Source organism: Gracilinanus agilis, chromosome 1 (assembly GCF_016433145.1).
Source record: "Gracilinanus agilis isolate LMUSP501 chromosome 1, AgileGrace, whole genome shotgun sequence".
NCBI classification, from domain to species: Eukaryota; Metazoa; Chordata; class Mammalia; order Didelphimorphia; family Didelphidae; genus Gracilinanus; species Gracilinanus agilis.
Genome location: NC_058130.1, coordinates 79,779,821 through 79,800,355, shown reverse-complemented (window position 1 = coordinate 79,800,355; position 20,535 = coordinate 79,779,821). Strand labels below are relative to the sequence as shown.

At 35.7% G+C, this 20,535-nt stretch overlaps 1 protein-coding gene across 1 annotated transcript; it reads right to left on the bottom strand.

Moving 5' to 3' along the window:
- Positions 1-3,011: 3,011 nt before the first annotated feature.
- LOC123247528 (olfactomedin-like protein 2B) lies at positions 3,012-18,999 on the bottom strand. Its single transcript, XM_044676444.1, has 2 exons — positions 18,861-18,999; positions 3,012-3,490 (listed from the first exon to the last, which is right to left on the bottom strand). The coding sequence occupies exons 1-2, from the start codon at positions 18,997-18,999 to the stop codon at positions 3,012-3,014; spliced, it is 618 nt and encodes a 205-aa protein (XP_044532379.1).
- Between the last annotated feature and the right edge of the window lie 1,536 nt (positions 19,000-20,535).

Sequence of the window (20,535 nt, the reverse complement as noted above, 5' to 3'; positions counted from 1 at the left end):
CTCTGTTATCTGCTTCCATTTTATATATGAGTTCATCCCATTCACATTTGCAGTTATGATTATTGTGCATTCCTCTCCATAGTTTATCCCTTTTTATTCTGCTCTTTCTCTCTCTTTTTATTCTGTCCTTCAGCAGTGTTTTGCTTCTAAACATTCCCTCCCCAAATCACCTTCTTTTCTTGTCCTTTTTATTATTACCCTCCTACTTCTTTTTAGGGTAAAAGAGATTTCTATACCCAACTGAATATGAATGATATTCCTTCCGTATCATTGCATTGCTACTAGTAGAGAATTCCATTATGTTTGATTGTGCCAAAGTGTATCAGTCTCTGAGTACAAGATTCTCCTGGTTCTGTTCCTTTCATTCTGCATCAATTCCTGGAGGTTGTTTGAGTTCACATGGAATTCCTCCAGGTCATTATTCCTTTGAGCACAATAGTATTCCATCACCAACAGATATCACAATTTGTTCAGCCTTTCCCCAATTGAAGGACATCCCCTCATTTTCTAATTTTTTGCCACCACAAAGAGTGCAGCTATAAAGATTTTTGTACAAGTCTTTTTCCTTATTATCTCTTTGGGGTACAGACCCAGCAGTGATATGGCTGGGTCAAAGGGCAGGCAGTCTTTTAAAGCCCTTTGAGCAGAATTCCAAATTGCCTTCCAGAATGGTTCAATCAATTCACAACTCTACCAGCAGTGCATTAGTGTCCCAATTTTGCTGTCATATTAACTAGACTGCTATGTGTGAGGTGGTACATCAGAGTTGTTTTGATTTGCTTTTCTCTAATTATAAGAAATTTAGAACACTTTTTCATGTGCTTATTGATACTTTTGATTTCTTCATCTGAAAACTGCCTATTCATGTCCCTTGCCCATTTATTGATTGGGGAATAGCTAGATTTTTTTTACAATTGATTTAGTTCCTTAAATATTTGAGAAATTAGACCTTCTTCAGAGGTTTTTGTTTTAAAGGTTTTCCCTCAATTTGTTGTTTCCCTTCTAATGTTGGATGCATTGGTTTTATTTGTATGAAAACTTTTTTTAATGTAATGGGTTTTTTAATTTAATGTAATCAAAATTATTCATTTTACAATTTGTGATATTCTCTTTTCTCTAGCTTGGTCTTAAATTTTTTTTCTTTCCCTTAGATCTGACAGGTATACTATTCTATGTTCACCTAATTTACCTATAGTTTCCTTCTTTAAAATTAAGTTGTTTATTCATTCAGAATTTATCTTGGTATAGGGTGTGAGATGTTGATCTAGACCTAATCTTTCCCATACTATTTTCCAGTTTTCCCAGCAATTTTTATCAAACAGCAGGTTCTCATCCCAAAACCTGGGATCTTTGTTTTTGTTGTATACTATCTTGTTGAAGACATTTATAGCAAGTCTATTCCACTGATCCTCCCTTCTGTCTCTTAGTCAGTACCATATTGTTTTTTATAAACATTTATTAATATTTATTTTTAGAAAAGTTAACATGGTTACATAATTCATGCTCTTACTTTCCCCTTCAGCCCCCCAATGCCCCCCCCATGACTGATGCGTATTTCCACTGGTTTTAACATGTGTCATTGATCAAGACCTATTTCCAAATTGTTGTTAGTTGCATTGGTGTGGTAGTTTCGAGTCTACATCCCCAATCATGTCCACCCCGACCCATGCGTTCAAGCAGTTGTTTTTCTTATATGTTTCCTCTCATGCAGTCCTTCCTCTGAATGTGGGTAGCGTTCTTTTCCATAAGTCCCTCAGAACTGTCCTGGATCATTGCATTGCTGCTAGTACAGAAGTCCATTACATTCGATTTTACCACAGTGTATCGGTCTCTGTGTACAATGTTCTTCTGGCTCTGCTCCTTTTGCTCTGCATCAATTCCTGGAGGTCTTTCCAGTTCACATGGAATTCCTCCAGGTGATTATTCCTTTGAGCACAATAGTATTCCATCAGCAGCATATACAACAATTTGCTCAGCCATTCCCCAATTGAAGGACACACTCTCATTTTCCAGTTTTTTTGCCACCACAAAAAGTGCAGCTATAAATATTTTCGTACAAGACTGTTTATCTATGATCTCTTTGGGGTACAAACCCAACAATAGTATGGCTGGATCAAAGGGCAGGCATTCTTTTATAGCCCTTTGAGCATAGTTCCAAATTGCCAGCCAGAATGGTTGGATCAATTCACAACTCCACCACCAATGCATTAATGTCCCAGTTTTGCCACATCCCCTCCAGCATTCATTACTCTCCCCTTCTTTCATTTTAGCTAATCTGCTAGGTGTGAGGTGATACCTCAGAGTTGTTTTGATTTGCATTTCTCTAATTATTAGAGATTTAGAACACTTTCTCATGTGCTTATTGATACTTTAGATTTCTTTATCTGAAAATTGCCTATTCATGTCTCTTGCCCATTTATCAATTGGGGAATGGCTTGATTTTTTTTGTTTATTTTTGTTTATTTTTTATTTAAAAATTATTTTTTGTAGGTTGGATTTTTTTTTACTTTTTAAAACACAATCTTAAGTCTTTGTGGTTAAAAAAAAGCATTCTTTATATATATATATATATATATTTAATTTTTTTCCACTTGAACCTTTCTCTTCCTCTCCTTTTGCCATATCCAGATGGATTATATTACCTAATGAAGAAGTCTGTTTTTATAATCTGGGAATAAGCAATGGAGAAGGAGGGTTAGGGTCAGAGGAAGAGTGGTTACTAGTCAAATAGAACTGCACATTTGCACTTTAAAAAAATGGAAGAAGACACCAGCACATATAAGGATTGATCTACAATCCATGTTAAGAAAAAGATCCAAACTGTCATTTCAACCTTTGTAAATTTGTACAAATAATAATAATCTTTAAGGCACACACGCACATACAAACACACACGCACACAAACCAACACAGATACACAAACACACACACACACACACACACACATACACACACACACACGCAAAGGTGCTAGTGGCCCTTTACTGCCCCAACTTGCATAGGAGGAGGTGTCAGTAGGCAAAGATGACATGGTAGGTGACCTGGTAGCCATTGTCCCAAGCATAAAGTAGGCGATCTTTGGGGTTGTAGTCTATCTGGGTGGTATAAGAGTATTCATTTTCAAAGAGCAACCGTGGTACTATTTGGGTATTGGTATGGGTGTCAAAGGCATAGGAGATGTTGGCATTGCGCTGGTTGTAGCTGTCCACAGCATAGAGCACCCCACAGATAACAAAGCAGTTCCCATAGAAGTTGCGCCTGAGCCCAGTCCTCCAAGTGGTCTCCTTCTGCGTGCTCAAGTCCACGGAGTTGAGTTTGCTAAGGACAATAACCTCCTGGCTAAAGCCCTCATCATCGAGAGTCGGGTAGATGAGCCACAAGCCATTCTCAGTCACTGCGAAGTCAACATCTGAATGGCCCCTCCACGTCCACGGTGTGGCTTCCTCATAGGCTACATCATGGAGCATGGCCCAAGTGGCCACGTGAATGGCTTGATTTTTTGTAAAATTGTTTTAACTCCTTGTATATTTGAGTAATTAGACCCCTGTCAGAGTTTTTTGTTATAGATTTTTTCCCAATTTGTTGTTTCCATTCTGATTTTGGCTACATTGTTTTTGTTTGTACAAAAGCTTTTTAGTTTGATGTAATCAAAATAATTTATTTTACATTTTGTAATTTTCTCTAACTCTTGCTTGGTCTTAAAATCTTTCCTTTCCCAGAGATCTGACAAGTAAACTATTGTATGTTCACTTAACTTATTTATAGTTTCCCTCTTTATATTCAAGTCTTTCACCCATTCTGAATTTATCTTGTTGTAGGGTGTGAGATGTTGATCTAAACCGAATCTCTCCCATATTGTTTTCCAAATTTCCCAACAGTTTTTGTCAAATAGTGGATTTTTGTCCCAAAAGTTGGGCTCTTTGGGTTTATCATACACTGGCTTACTGAAAAGCCTTTGACAAAATACAGCACCCATTCCTATTGAAAACCCTGGAAAGTATAGGAATAGAAGGACCTTTCCTAAAATTAATAAACAGTATATACCTAAAACCATCAACAAGCATCATATGCAATGGGGATAAATTAGAGGCCTTTCCAATAAGATCAGGAGTGAAACAAGGATGCCCATTATCACCTCTATTATTTAACATAGTACCATATTGTTTTGATGACTGTTGCTTTACAGTACAGTTTAAGATCTGATACTGCTAGGCCCCTATCCTTCACATTTTTTTTCATTATTTCCCTTGATGTACTTGATCTTTTGTTTTTCCAAATGAACTTTGTTATAGATTTTTCTAATTCAGTAAAAAATTTATTGGTAGTTTGACAGGTATTGCTCTGAATAAATAAATTAATTTGGGTAGGATTGTCATTTTTATTTTGTTGTCTCTGTAAGGATTAAAAAGGGGTTTTGGTTAGGTGGATATTATGTAAGGGGTGAAAGAGGGTTTTATTGGGTTAATATTAAAAGATTGGTCACCAGGGGATTGAACAATTTGTAATCCCCAATTAAGAATAACCTCAAGTTAAAATGACTTTTATGAAAATTTATTTACAACTGAGAAGAGGAAATAGGAATAAGGAAATAAGAGAGAAGATAAGATAGGATAAGTAATCTAACACACTAGGTAATTTGCTCTGATCCACTAGTTCAATCCAGGTAGATCTAAATAACCCTCAGCTGAGGGGAATCTGGCCTTGATCCCAAGGCTGGATAGTCAGAGGTCCAAAGTGCCTCGAAGGCTAACACAGCAAAAGCTTCAGCCACAGAATCTGTTAAAAGTTTCAGTCTTTACACTCACCACATGGAATTTCACCAAGGTCCAGAGTTCATTCAAGTCTTGGTCACGTTCCAGAAGAACTCCTTCAGGTCCTATTCACCAACCAGAAGAGAGAGCCCAGCTCACTGAGGTCCCTTTTTAAAGGGTCCTCTTTTGTGTCACTTCCTGTGACCTTTTCTTAATTTATGTGTCCATTCATAACAGACACTTTTCTTAGGACTGCACAGGAGGCACTCAGTAAATTCTGATTTGTCACTCACATAGGTCAAAGACCACCCAACTTGTGAGTTAAGTGGGGATGTTTTCACCTTTGGATATTAAATTTAAAGATGGGCAGGCTAGATTCAATATCATTATCACAATTAAAATGTTTGATCGCCAGGGAATTGAAGAATTATCAGTCCCCAATTAAAGAATAACCTCAAATCAAAATGACCTTTATGGAAGTTTATTTACAAATGAGGAGAGGAAGAGAAAATAAGAAAATCAGAAAGAGGATAAAATAGGATAAGTAACTTAACACACTAGGTAATTTGCTCCAGTCCCCTAGTTTAACCCAGGCAGGTCTAATTAGTCCTCAGTTGAGCAAGGCCCTTGAGCCCAAGGCCAGAGAGCCTGAGGGGCAGAGGGCTGGAGGACCCTGGAGGTGAATGAAGCAAAGGCTTCAGTCATGGAGTCTCTTTTGAAAGGGAAGTTCCTTAAAAGAAGTTCAGGAAGATTTAGTCTTTACACTAACCACATGAAATTCCAAAGGAAAGATTTAAGAACAGTCTAATCAAAGTCTCAGGGTCCCAAAGTCTCAGGGTGCTTCTCCGAGTCCAAGCCACAAACAAGAAGAAGTTCTTCAGGTCCAAGACATGAACAAGAAGAGAGTGAAGCTGAACTCACTGAACTCTCTTTTAAAGGGTCTTCTTTTGCATCACTTCCTGTGCTTTCCTCCTAGTTTACATGTCCAATCACAACAGACACTTTTCTTAGGACTGCCCAGGAGGCAGTCAGTAAATTCTTTTTTTTTTAATTGCCATTTTGATCTTTATTTAGCTCCAATGATATATGCAGCATGACAGTATAATAAATCAGCAAATATGCCTTCTATATACTCAATAAATAATACATTTCATACATATGCATTAGTACTTCTTTTTTTTAAATAAGTTTTTGTTTTTAGAAAAATTTTCCATGGTTACATAAGTCATGTTTTTATTTTCCCCTTCACCCCCTCAACCCCCCGCCCCCATCCGCTGTAACTAATTCGCATTTCCACTGGTTTTAATAGGTGTGGTCAGTCAAGACTTATTTACACATTATTGATAGTTACATGGGTGTGGTCTTTTCAGGTCTGCATCCCCAACCATGTCCGAATCAACCCAAGTGTCCAAGCAGTTGCTTTTCTTCTGCANATAAGTCATGTTTTTATTTTCCCCTTCACCCCCTCAACCCCCCGCCCCCCTCTGCTGTAACCAATTCACATTTCCACTGGTTTTATTATGTGTGGTTAGTCAAGACTTATTTACACATTATTGATAGTTACATGGGTGTGGTCTTTTCAGGTCTACATCCCCAATCATGTCCTCATCAACCCAAGTGTCCAAGCAGTTGTTTTTCTTCTCTGTTTCTATTCCTGTAGATCTTCCTCTGAATGTGGGTAATGTTCCTTTCCATAAATCCATCAGAATTGTCTTGGGTCATTACATTGCTGCTAGTACAGACATCCATTACATTCGATTTTACCACAGTATATCAGTCTCTGTGTACAATGTTCTTCTGGCTCTGCTCCTTTCACTCTACATCAATTCCTGGAGATCTTTCCAGTTCACATGGAATTCCTCCAGTTTCTTATTCCTTTGAGCACAATAGTATTCCATCACCAACATATACCACAATTTGTTCTGCCATTCCCCAATTGAAGGGCATACCCTTGCTTTCCAGTTTTTTGCCACCACAAAGAGCGCAGCTATAAATATTTTTGTGCAAGCCATTACTCACTCTAACACATGTGTGTCACGGACCTCCCAACTTGTGAGTTAAGTGGAGTTGTTTACACTTTTGGTGATTAGATTGGAGAATGGGCAAGGTAGATTTAATCTCATTATCATAGTTCATCCTACATATGGGCAATTAATGTTTTTCCAATTATTTAGATCTAGTTTTAACTGTGTGGAAAGTGTTTTCCATGCTGATGGTTTTTAATTTATACTGTTCATTATTTTGAGGAAAGGCCCATCTATTCCTATATTTTCTATTTTTTTAACAGGAATGGTGCATCCCTTTCCTTTTTTCTTGCATCATTTTCATTCCTCTTCCCCACTTTTCATCTGCCTCTCTTATTTGGTTTTTTAATTCTTTTTTGAGCTCTTCTAGAATCTGTATCCAATCTATATTTTTATTTTGAACTCTGTTTGTATTTGCTTTGCTTTCACTGTCCCCATCTGTGTCTGTACCTTGCTCTTTGTCTCCATAAAAATTCTTTAGAGTTATGTGCTTTTTTGTTGTTTGCTTATTTTTCCTATCTAATTATAGGTAGGCTCTATTTTCTGGGGAGTTGGGGTATCCACTTAAACTTCAGTCCTTCCTTGATATTATTCTCAGCTTATTTTCTGGGTTTTTACCAGTTTCAATGCTTGGAGGATGATGTGATGGTCTGAGGACTGAGAGCTCTGAAAGTCTTCTCCCTCTGATGACTCCATTGACCCTTGAGATCCTGATAGCTCAAAGACTTGCCTTGGACTTGGTTGTAAGCTTTTGATCTTGATCAGGTTGGGAATTACTTAAATTGTAATCTAGGGCTTAGGTGTAAGTGTTTGGTCTTGTTGTGTATTTATTTTAATCCAGACAAACCCTTCATTTCCCTGTCTTAGAGCTTAGCCCTGAGCTTTAGGCAGAAAGATCTGTACTTAGTAAAATACTAAGTACTATAAGCCACCCCAAACTGTAAATTATGTCCTAATCCCAAGCCCAGACTGGGACTCCTGGCTTTGTTGTGGGCTCATTGGGATCAGCCCACTTCAAAACCTAGACTACCTTGGGCTGGGACTCTTTGCCCAGGCAGGATGTCTGGATCTGAATGTTAGCTTGGACTGAGGTTCCAAACCTGGGACAGTAGATATGGGGTGGGGGTGTGTGACTTGCTCTTCACTCTTTGCTATAATGTTGCTGACTGTGCTCTTTTCTCACCCCAGTGTCCCAGCTGGTCTCTGCCTATCTTTTGGAGTTTTTTTTTTCTTGAAAGTTGTTTCACTATGTCTCCCTGTTGGTTCTTTCACTCCTGTATTCGTTTTGAGATGATGTTTAAATATTGGTTGGAGATGATTCTCATGGAACTGCTCTGACTTACTCTGCCATCTTGGCTCTGCCCCCCAGAAGTTTCAAGGCTCTGTTTTTAAGATTACAAATTTCAAGATATATTTTAGTCTACATTGGTAGAGACAGTTGCTTTTTTTTTCCACCAAGAGATCCCTATGGTAATGAAGTCACTGGCCCAGACCAAAAAGTAATAACAATTACAACTCACCTCTTTTAAAGTTTTTAGAGCATTTTCAGCAATGGACCATGAGGTATATAGATCAGCCAATCAAAACATTTTGTTTAGAACCTACTATGTGCCAGACTCTAAACCAGGGGCTAAAGATCCAAGTGGAAAGAATGAAATAACCCTTATTTATAATAAGCTCAGCTTCTAATATTTTTGCCATTCCATATATGCGGAGATTAAAGTTCTGAAAAACCAAATGTCTTGCTCACTATTAGTAAATGTCTAAATTGGAATTTAATCCCAGATCTCTTGGTTCTGCAGTCTACACCACTGATATCACTTAAATTATATGTCTTTTTAAAAATTAATTTTTTCAATTATCTAAAATCTATTATTTTATGATCCTTCTATAATTTGAATTACATTGCATTTTACTGATAGCATTTGTGTATTACTTAACTATACATAGGCATTCCTTCTTTTATACTCCTTAAAAAAGTATGTATGTCTCTTGAATTGATCACCCAAAGAGGTCATAATAAAGAAAGCTCAAAAAGATTGAATGAATGTAACACAGATGTCCATGAGCATGATAAATTTTCCCCTTCACAATGAATATGGAAATATATATGTTCAATAAAGATATATATCAGTGCTAATTAAGGTGAAAAGAAATAAGGCTTTATAGGTATGGGAAAGTAGTTATTGAAAATAAAGAACAAAATAAAAAAAATAACATTAATTCCTTAATTCTAATATAATTAGTAGCCTAAAAATGGAAATATTTGTGTAATTGCAAAGTTTTCTTTAGATTTCCACAAGCTCTATTGGGAATATTTGGCAATAAAGACAATTAAAGCACAAATAATTAGATAAAAGTAAAGATAAGTTGTTTGATTTACACAATGACTTCTACTTAACATAAGTGATGTGATGTCTAAATCAATCAATATCATAGGATTTATAGGAAGTTAAAAAAAAGTTATTTGAACCATAATGACATTGGCCAGGAATTACATTTTGATGCAACAAGGAAACTTGGCTTCACCTCAGAGGTTGTCTATAAGTTATCGAATGAATAGAGTAGAGACTCATTTTAAAGATTATAGCACATGTGACATGTAGCTAACTCCCTTCAAAAGACAGTGCTTTGGGGTGAGGGAAAGAGAAACCTCTTTTTTTACTTTGGTCTAACCTCTTCCTTATATGCTTTTGGCTAGAGGAAGACCTTGTGAACTTCAAAGGCTCTGAAAGATGTCATTCATATTTGAATTAATATCTTAACTGCATCTCTGGACCAGATGAAAGCAGTGTTGGCATTTGGTGCCAAGGACAGAAGAATCAGGTTCACCATGTTTAAGGGGAATTTCTATAGCAGCCCATAAATAGGAGAAAAGGACTTCCAACAACCTGTGGACTACTTTTTTACAACATGAGCTTTATAAGCTTAGGCCCACTTTCCACTCAACTGTGTATGCTTTTACAAAATGATTGTGTGTGTGTGCGTGTGTGTAATTCCTATTGTTAGTATACCAATTTAGTAAATATCCCTTTCAAAAAGCAACTTAAATCTAGATTAAATAATTTTAGTCATCCCTGTGTGCATCTGCTGTCCTGCATGGTTTCAATTAGATTCTTCACAGGATAAATTTATTACTTCTAAACTTACCACCAAGCTAACTCAAACCTTGATTGATACCACCTTACTCAGCCTCCTCCCTACTCTTTTTAAAGAGCTGAAGTTCAGAGTACCAGACTTTTCCCAATGCCTTCCTTTAGAAAGGGCAGAAAATGGATTCTCTGTTCACTCCACTTGTATCTGCTTCTCTACTTGATTTCAATTTCACAGAATGAAATGGCTCTCTCTTGAGATACTTTCTGGTGTCCCATTTCCCCTGCACACACTAATATTCCTGCTTCTTTTTGTGTATCATCTCTTTAGATTGTAAGCTCATTGAGGAAGACACTGGGTTTCTTTTATTAATTGTATCCCTAGCACTTAGAATAGAACCTTGTACTTGTCTGGCACTTAATAAAAGTTTATTGGATTTGAATGAGTAACTTTGGTGACTATCTGATTATCAACTGATAAATTTTTGGAGGCACACTGGTGAGAGTTCAAGGTGATGACATTAGAAAATATATAGGCTGGAACCTTAAAATATATAGGCTTTCCAATCCTCAATTGATAAATGGGCAAGGGACATGAATAGGCAATTTTCAGATAAAGAAATAAAAACTATCAATAAACAAATGAAGAAGTGTTCTAAATCTCTTATAATTAGAGAAATTCAAATCAAAACACCTCTGAGGTACCACCTCACACATAACAGACTGACTAATATGGCAGCAAAGGAAATTAATAAATGTTGCAGTGCTTGTGGCAAAATTGGGACACTAATGCACTGCTGGTAGAGTTGTGAATTCATCAAACCATTCTGGAGGGCAATTTGGAACTATGCACAAAACACTTTAAAAGACTGCCTGCCATTTGACCCAGCTATACCACTGCTGGTTCTGTGCACCAAAGAGATAATAAGGAAAAAATACTTGTACAAAAATATTTATAGCCATGCTTTTTGTGATGGCAAAAAATTGTAAAATGAGGGGATGCCCTTTGATTGGGGAATGGCTGAACAAATTGTGGTATCTGTTGGTGATGGAATACTATTGTGGTCAAAGGAATAATGAACTGGAGGAATTCCATGTGAACCAGAATGACCTCCAGGAATTGATGCAGAGTGAAAGGAGCAGAACCTGGAGAACTTTGTATACAGAGACTGATATACTGTGGCACAATCAAATGTAATGGACTTCTCTATTTGCAGCAATATAATGATCTAGGACATTTCTGAGGGACTTATGAGAAAGAACACTATCCATATCCAGAGAAAGAATTGTGGGAGCAGAATAACAGAAGGAAAACAACTGCTTCATTACAAGGGTCGATGGGGATATGATTAGGGATGTAGACTTTAAATAATCACCCTAATGCAAATATCAATAATATGGAAATAGTTCTTTATCAATGATACATGTAAAACCCAGTGGAATTACACATTGGCTATGGGAGGGGGATGAGAGGAGGGCAGGGAAAAAACATGAATCAGCAACCATGGAAAAATTTTCTTAATTAATCAATTAAAAATATGTACAGGCTTTCAAGACACAGGATTCATCACTGAAAGTAGGAGCTAAAATGAAAAGTCCTAGATTATGCATAGAATATGAATAACTGATAAATATGTAGCCTTTTTACCCATTTAATCAACATGTAACATTGTAACAACATATTACATTCATAATAAAATAGGAATTGTATCTTCAGTAGTAAAAATATGATGAAATCTGACAATTGTTAGATTTGTTGATCATCAACATGACCTTGGGTGGCTCTGCCAGTCATGCAGAAGCTGAAATATACTTTGGGTTTGGAGGCTCTGTATCTCAAGGTACTAGGCTATTAATGATATCCTTCTACTAAAGTCTCTAGCAGTTCACATAAGCCTTATAAACTTCTAGTCTTTTGAACCCATCAATAGTCCATCTTGACAGATTTTAACCAATATATATAACAAAAGTTTTTCTTGAAAACATGGTTACTTTGACTGTCCTGTGAATTTGTCTCACAATTCTGGGAGTTTGGAACTACACTAAACATATTACTAAACTGTATGGGCCCATTGACCCTATAATGCCTATCCCCTAAATGAGTTCAAAGGAAGAGAAAAAGAATCTATGTGAATAAAAATAGTGATTGTACTTCCATTCCTATTTCTAAGAATTGGAAACAAAGTGAATATTCATGAAGTGGTGAATGACTAAACAAATAATGATATATGGATCTTATGGAATGCTAAAACTATAAGAATGTTGCTGTAAAAACTGAAAGATTAAGTTTCAGAGAAATCTGGGAAGACAAATTTGAAAGGATGTAGAGTGAATTAAGCAGAAAAACAATGAATAAAATAACAGAAGTATTAGAAATAAAAAAAAAACTTTGAAAGACATAAAGCTATCCTTATAGAGCAGAATTTTTGCTTGGTTCCTGGTCCTACATGGGAAGTTCCCGATAGAGGACAATATAGTAACCTCAATGTAATTTATTAACAAAATGATGTTGCCTGTGACAGAGCATTCCAAAATTTACTACAATAACTCAAGCTCCCTTCCCCCACCAAAAAACACTTGTTCAATAAAACATGGTTCCTAGAATGTCATGGCAGATTATCATACCTCACCAGCTTCCTTCCCAGTAGTCAATCTTCCATCATGATTGTTCTAAGTTGATTCAACATTCTGCAACCTTATATGGCTCAAAGAAATGTACTTAACCTTTATGTCTCTGAATCAATCATCATTGGAATTCTTTCCTTTTGTAATGCATATGGACCCAAGGTAATGTATTTGTATTTCTTCTACCAAACTAACAATGTTACCCATATTTCTTGTCACTTCCTGAGGCCTTACCAGAAGTCTCCATGTGAGAGATTACTTTCTACATTTTCAAGTCCAGGGGATAAGGAGCAAATACCATGATAGCTTATATATTTCTATATTTTGGGAGACCAGATGTCAGTACTTTTAGAGAAGCAAGATAATGCACTGGTGAAATGAGCTACAGATCTGGAGTTGAGAACTTGGGTTCCAATCCCGACTTTGGCATTTATTAATTCATGACCTTGGTAGAAGACTCCTAACATCTCTGGACTGATGTCTCCTTATCTATAAAATTGAAGGGTTTGACTAGATGATCTTAATTTGAAGCCCTATATAAATATTATCTGCTTACTTTTATTAATTGTTATTAAGAGAAAGAAGTTCAGAAGGGGACATACATAAATAGGCAGCTGTGTTGTTTTTGTATTAACTTTCATACATATTTGAAAAGCAACTGTTTAATAGTTCTTCACATTTTAACCTCCAACCCTTTCCCTGTCCATCTTTGTCAAGTCACTAATTTAAAAAATTCTAAAATTGATTTAAAAATCTTTGTTTCTTTTTTGGTATATTTAAAGTTCTAATGCTTGTTTTAAATAAGCGCAAATTATAATCAGGAAGCCTCTTTTTGGCAAATGTGAATTGCCTCGGCAGAGTTGTTATATATATGCTTTTAAAATATTAACTGGCCATAATATTAAATCTTTATCATTACATTTTTATTGTTCCTATTCACAATATCCCTCCTCCTTAGTAATTTACAAAATGATCATAGGAGCCATGAGCCATAAATGGGTACAAGCCATAATTCTGAGGGAGAACTAGATGGTCTCTAAGAGCTGTGACTTTAGGGAGGAGCATTAAAGGGAAGATATAAAACTATGAATGATATACTCAAACACATATATCGATTTAATCAAATAAGTTCTGTGATTTCATCAATGTGGTTATTTCTCTCTTCAATTTCATATTGCAGACCATCCATTCCAGCTAATGCTATGTGACTCTTGTCAACATTCTTCTATATGTTTATAACAAAGGATCCATACAAGGACTTCCCTTCCATTTTCTTAACATCAGTAAGATAGTCCTGGTAGACACAGAATATCCATTATTCTTGTCATAGAATCCTATCTGATCAAATATATATTTTTCTTTTTGACACTTTAAGGTCTTTATAACTTGAGCACTTCCTATCATACACCTTGATTTCATTAATTAATTCTATAGTTGGGCAATACTGTGTTTTTTTCTCTTCCTTGCACATGATATTATTTCTTTTATCACTGTGCCTTTGCAATAGCTGGGCACTGCCTGGAATGTTCTCCCTCCTGATTATTATCCCTAGAAATCTATTTTCCCTTGACACTTTAGTTCATTGCTATCTTTTAGAGGTCTTGCTTGTTTTCCTCAAACTGCTTGGATCTAGCCCTTCTGGATGATAAGATGGATAGAATGCCAGACTTAGAAGTCTTGAGTTAAAAAAATATCTGCAGATATTTACTAGCTCTGTAACCTGGGCAATTTACTTAAATTGGACTGAGGATTATCTGCCCCAGTTTTCTCAGTTGAGAAATGGGGAAACAGTAGAACTTACACCTCAGAGTTATTGTGAAGCTGAAATGAGATATTGTAAAGCTAAACTTAGCCCAGTGCCTGATACAAAGAAGGCATTTTAAAATGCTTGTTCACTTGTCCTTCTATTATATATGCCTCAAATGTTGATCTCTTTGGGATACAAACATAGTAGTAGTATTATAGGATCAAATGATATACACAGATATTTTGCCTTTGGGGAAAGTTCTAAATTGTCCTACAGACTCTTTGGATTAGTTCACAACTCCACTAACAATGCATGTGTCCCAATTTTGCCTCTTTCCCTCCAAAATTTATCACTTTCCTTTACTGGCATATATGCTAATCTGATATGTGTGAATTAGTAACTTAGAGGCGCTTTATTGTGTATTTCTCTAATCAAGAGTAATTTAGAGCATTTTTTCATATGATTAGTGATAGCTTTTATTTCTTCAGATAAAAGCTCCTTGTTCATATCCTTTGACCATTAGTCAGTTGGAGAATGACTTGTATTCTTACAAATTGGACTTAGTTCTCTATAATTTTGAGAAATTAGACTTTTATCAGAGGTATTTGCCATAAATTTTCCCCTTGGTTTCCTTTTTAATCATGTTTACATTGGTTTTGTTTGTAAAAAACTATAAATTTAATATAATTAAAAGTATTCATTTATATCATATAATGTTCTCTGTCTCTTGTTTAGTCATAAATTCTTCCCTTTTAGACAGGCCTGCCAGGAAAATTATTCTATGTTCCCGAATTTCACATAGTATTAGTCTTTATGTCTAAATCATATACACATTTTGACCAGACTTACATTCCTGGTATAATTCTCATGTGGTGATAATGACTGATCCTTATTATATATTGCCATATTTTCTTTAAACTTTTCATCTCTATATTAATTACTATTGATTAATTTAGTATGAAATTATAAATTTTGAATTATAAATAATAAAATTGGACAAATTTTATTTTCCTGTTTTTGCTTTTCCTGAATTAGGCAACAATACAATATTTGTGTCATAAAAAAATCTGGTAGAACTCCTTCTTTAACTATTTTTCAAAATATTTTAAATAGTATTGGGATTAGTTGTTATTTAAATATTTGAGAGAATTCACTTATGAATCTATCTATCCCTGGGCATTTTTTCTTAAGGAATTAAATAATGACTTAGTCAATATATTTTTCTTAGATGGAGTTATTTATGTATTCTATTCTGTTTTTTGTTAGCCTGGGCAATTTATATTTTTGCAAATATACATTCATGTCTGGCATCTAATTGGGAAAAATAGTTCCTAATGTTTTCTTTAATTTCTTCTTTATTGGTACTGATACCTTTTGATACTGATAATTTGATTTTCTTCCTCCCTTCTTAAAAATCAAATTAACCAATGCTTTATTTTATTTTTCCATAAAAACAACTCCTAATCTTATTTATTGGTTAAGTGGTTCTCTTACTTTCCACTTTATTAATTTCTCCTTTGATTTTAAGTATTTCCAATTGTGTCTTTATTTGGAGTTTTACAGTTTCTTCTTTTTTCAGTTGCATGCCTAATTCATCTATCTGCTCTTTTTCTCTATTTTTTTATAAGCATTCAGAGATATAAATTTTCCTCTATGTATTGCTTTGGCTATATCCCATAAATTTTGATTGGTTATCTCTTCATTGTCATTCCCTTCAATGAAGTAATTGAATGCTTCTTTAATTTGTTCTTTGACACACCCTTTGTTTAAAATTAAATTTGGTTTCTAATTAATTTTTATTTGTCTTTCCATGGACTCTCATTAATTATAATTTTATTGCAGTATGATCTGAAATAGATGCCTTTATTTTTCTGTATTTGTCTGTAATGTTTTATATCCTAATTTATGATCAGATTTTATGTATGTGTATGCCATATAACACTGAAAAATAAATATTCCTTTCTATACCCATTCTAATTCTCCAGAGCTCTACTAATTCTAACTTTTCAAAAATTTCATTTACTTCCTTCACTTCTTTCTAATTTATTTTTTGAATCAATTTTATCTGGCTCTGAGAGGGGAAAGTTGAAGTCCTCCACCAGTATAGTATTTCCTCCTGAAATTCATTTAATTTTTCCTTTAAAAATTGGGAGACTATACCATTTAGTGCATATATGTTTAGTAATTTATATTATTTCATTGTCTATGGTACCTTCTATCAACATGTAATTTCTTTCCTTATTTCTTTTAATTTGAACTATATTTTTTATTTTAGCTTTCTCTAAGTGCTACTCTTGCTTTTAATTCAGCTGAAGAGCAATGAATTCTGCTCCAACCCTTACCTTTACTCTTTGTGTATTTCCCTGCCTCAAAATGTGTTCCTTATAAAAACATATCATAGGATTCCAGTTTTTAATCCACTCTATTATTTGCTTCCATATTATGGGTGAGTTCATATCATTCACATTCACAGTTATGATTACCAATTGTATGTTCCCTTCCGTCCTGTTTATCCCCTTTAGATCCTGCTTTTTCTCTTTCCTTTCCCTCTGGCTCTCTTCACAGGTGTTTGATTTTAACACTGTACCACTTTCTTTCCCTTCTATTCAACTTCACTTGTCTTATTCCCTTCCTACTTTTTTGTAGGTCAAGATAGAAGTCTATATCCAAAAGAATATGATTGTTATTCCCTCTCTGAGGCAATTCTGATGAGAGTAAGGTTTAAGCTTTGCATTGCCTGTCATGACCTCATTCTCTCCTCCACTTTAATAGTTTTTCACACTACCTTAGCTGAGATAATTTACCCTGTTATATCTCTCCCTTCTCTTTACTCTCAGTGCAATCCATTTTTTCATCCCTTTTTGTTTTTGCATAGCATGTCATCCTAATCAAAATTCCTTAAACTTTCTCTTTCTTGTTTACATTTTTATGCTTCTCTTGAATCTTTATTTTCAACCTCAAATTTTATGTTTAGGTCTGGTCTTTTCATCAGGAGTGCTTGGAAGCCTTAATACACTCTTTCTTTATGGTGATTCTGGGTTGTAAAACTAGTTCATTTGTCTTCCAGAATATCATATTCTAAGCTTTCAGGTCCTTTAACATGGAAGCTGCTAAGTCCTGTATAATCTTGACTGTGGCACTCTGATGTTTGAATTATTTCTTTCTGACTGTTTGCAGTATTTTCTCCTTGGCTTCAGAGCTCTTGGATTTGGCTTTGTTAAAAATGCTTGTGTGAGAAACCCAGTAGTGAGTTAGTTTTGAAAGACTGGTGTGTGTGTGTGTGTATGTGTGTGTGTGTTGAGTTTGGTTGGGCTTCCCTCCTCCCTAACACTCAGAGCTTCAAGGGGTTTATCTCTGTGATGATATTGAGAACAGAGATGGACAGGAATCAGAATTTAAACAAAGGACTTTTTGGAGTTTGGTATAAACTATCTGTCAGGGCTTAATGGATAGCCTGTCCCCCTTAAAGTCCCCTCTGAACCCAGTTCTCTGTCAGGTATACAACAATGGTGGACAGCTTTGGGTTTGGCTTAACTGAAGCTTAATAAAGTTGTCTCCCCAAATTCCCCTCACACCCTCAGTCCACTTCAGGTATTCACACAGGAATTTAATCTGATTGTGTATCTCTCAAACAGGGGTGGTTTATGACAGGATCCAGGAAGGGATAGAATAATTGGATCAAGAAACCCTATTCTAACCCACAGGAAGTTTGGGGGCCCTGGGCTATGCCAAGCCTATGGCTTTGGCCTCAAATGTTTTTCTTCCTTTCTCTATTTCTATCAGCTAGCCTAATCTAATAACAGGTAGCAAGTGTCTCTCTTTAGTTGGCACAGAATAGGGTAGAATGTCTTTAGGCTGGCTCAGTGAGCTTTCTGACTTGAAGTGCTTTTAGTGTTGTTTAGGAGAAAACAGGAACACCTTTAGGTATTCAAAGCACAAGGGAAAGACAGGGGAAATCCCAGGTATCCAAATCTTGAATCTTGTCGTCAGGTAAAGTCCTCTGTTTAGCACCGAGACCAAAGAAAACATCCCTCCTTCAGTTCTATTTGCCACAATCCTCTGTTGCTCCTTCCAACTGTCACACTTGCCCTTCCAGTTTCCTTGCAACATTCCAAAAACTCTCCTCTCTATGCCAAACTTTTCCTACAGCTTTAATATTCCTAGGAATTTTTTAATTGGGGATTTATTTAAGATGTGATTAGTGAATACTTTCCATTTTTAATTTACCCTATTGTTCAAAAATATCAAAACAGTTTTCTTTGATAATTTCTTGTAATGAAATGGGTAGACTTTCTTTTGGTTTTGATCAAGGTTTTCAGGTACTCAGATAATTATTAAATTTTCTCTCCTGAAACTATTTTCCATTTCTGTTATTTTTTCAATGAGATATTTCCTATTTTCTTCTACATTTTTTATCTTTTGATTTTGTTTTGCTGTTTTTTTGATGTCTCATGAAGTTATTCATTTCTACTTGCCCAATTCTAATTTTTAAGAAATTGTTTTCTTCTATGAGATTTTGAAACTTATTTTCCATTTGGCCAATTCTACGATCTGGGTTTTTGAAAGTTTCAGTTATTCAAAGTTGATATAATGGTCTTGGGCTAGGAGGTCTAAAAGCCACCTCTATTCTCCCAAAGGGCCTGCTGTCCGCTTTCAGGGCTCAGACCACTTTGAGTTACTTTGTGCTGGGACTCAGGGCCTAACCCCAGCTTGAGCAAGGACTTGGAGCCTACTGGGCCTACACCAATCAGGTGCACCATGGATTGCCTTGTGCTAGGGCTTGGGGTCTCACTGCAAGCTTATGTTTGGGCATGGAACTTCAAGAGGTAGGCATGGGAATTGCCTTAGGGAGGGTTTCAGGATCTCAAAGTTGGCTTGGGGACAGGCTCAGAAACTGGAGTAATAGATGGGGCATAGGAAGAACTGCTACTGGCTTGTACCTTACTGCAGACTGCATGCCCTTGCCATGGACATTGCTCTCCTCTCACTTAAGTGAACCACCTCTTGCTGTCTACCTTTTCTATTTTTTTTTCAGGAAAAATGCTTTACTACATCCCCTTGTTGGTTCTGTTGCTCTAGTATGAATTTTAAGTGTTATTTTTAATGTTTATTAGAAAGGATTCTTAGAGAGTGTTGAATTTTCTGTTCCCTACTCCACCATCTTGGCTCCACCACCCTAAGTTTGCTTTCAAAAGACTAGCCTAGCTAAACACAAAAAAGCTTAACCATTTATTTAACTGGCCAACTATTTGATGATGTCTCCTGGTCATGGTAATGCATAAGACAAAGAAAAATACAAAATAGCCAACAATGTGGCTCATTTCCATTTTAGAGGTGATTGTGGTGGAATTGTGAAAAATGGAACAGAGTATGCTAAAAAGTACATGATTTTTTGATCATCAATAAACTTTAACTTAACTACTGCTATTCAAAATGTGAGATCCTTTTCCAAATCTTGACAAGGCAACCCATTTCCAATGGCAAAGAGTTGTATGAATCTTTATATTCTGACTATAGCCAGTCAGTCAAGAATCATTTATTGTGTTTCCTATGTGTCAGATATTGTAATAAATCTGAGGATAAAAAAAGGCAAAAACAAGATTCTCCTTCCCTGAAAATCCTCACATTTTAATAGATTCTAATAGAAGGATATACTACACTAAAATTTATATATTATAAATATTACATATTATATATTTTAAATTGTTACATATTATAAATTATATATATTGTAAATATATTAATATATATTGAAAATATACATTTCTACATATATGTATGTTTATATATGTGCATATATATATGTGACAACTAGGTGACTCAGTGAATTGTAAGTCAGCAGTAGAGATGAGAAACCCTGGTTTCAATTCTTGCCTCAGATGCTTCCTAGCTTTGTAACCCTGGACAAGTCACTTAACTTCTATTGCCTAGCATTTACTATTCTTCTGCTTTGGAACCAAAACACAGTATTGATTGTAAGCTGGAAAGTAAGCTTTAAAAAATAAAGAATATAGACACACATAAGATAAATATCAGTGATGGCAAAGCTTTTAGAAATGGAGTGCCAAGGCCCTTCCCTCCCCTAGAGACTGAGTGCCATACTGCAATCCTCCTTGCCTCACCCCTTTACCCAGACAAAGGGAGGAAGTACTCTCATTAGGCTTCTGGGTAGAGGGGCAGGAGAAGTGAGAAATGTCCTTAGGTGTGTTGGAGAGGGGTAATGGAACAGCTCAGCCCCAAGGGTTCTGCATACCCTCTCTGGCCTACATGCCATAGGTTCACCACCACAGAATATA

Bases quoted from the DNA above. Each gene is read 5' to 3' on its own strand.
- LOC123247528 (XM_044676444.1), bottom strand. From the start codon at position 18,999: ATGGTGCACCTGATTGGTGTAGGCCCAGTAGGCTCCAAGTCCTTGCTC. The intron at 3,491-18,860 runs GTGGCTTTTAGA...CAAAAAATCAAG, and splicing joins GGCCCTTTGGGAGAATAGAG to CCATTCACGTGGCCACTTGG.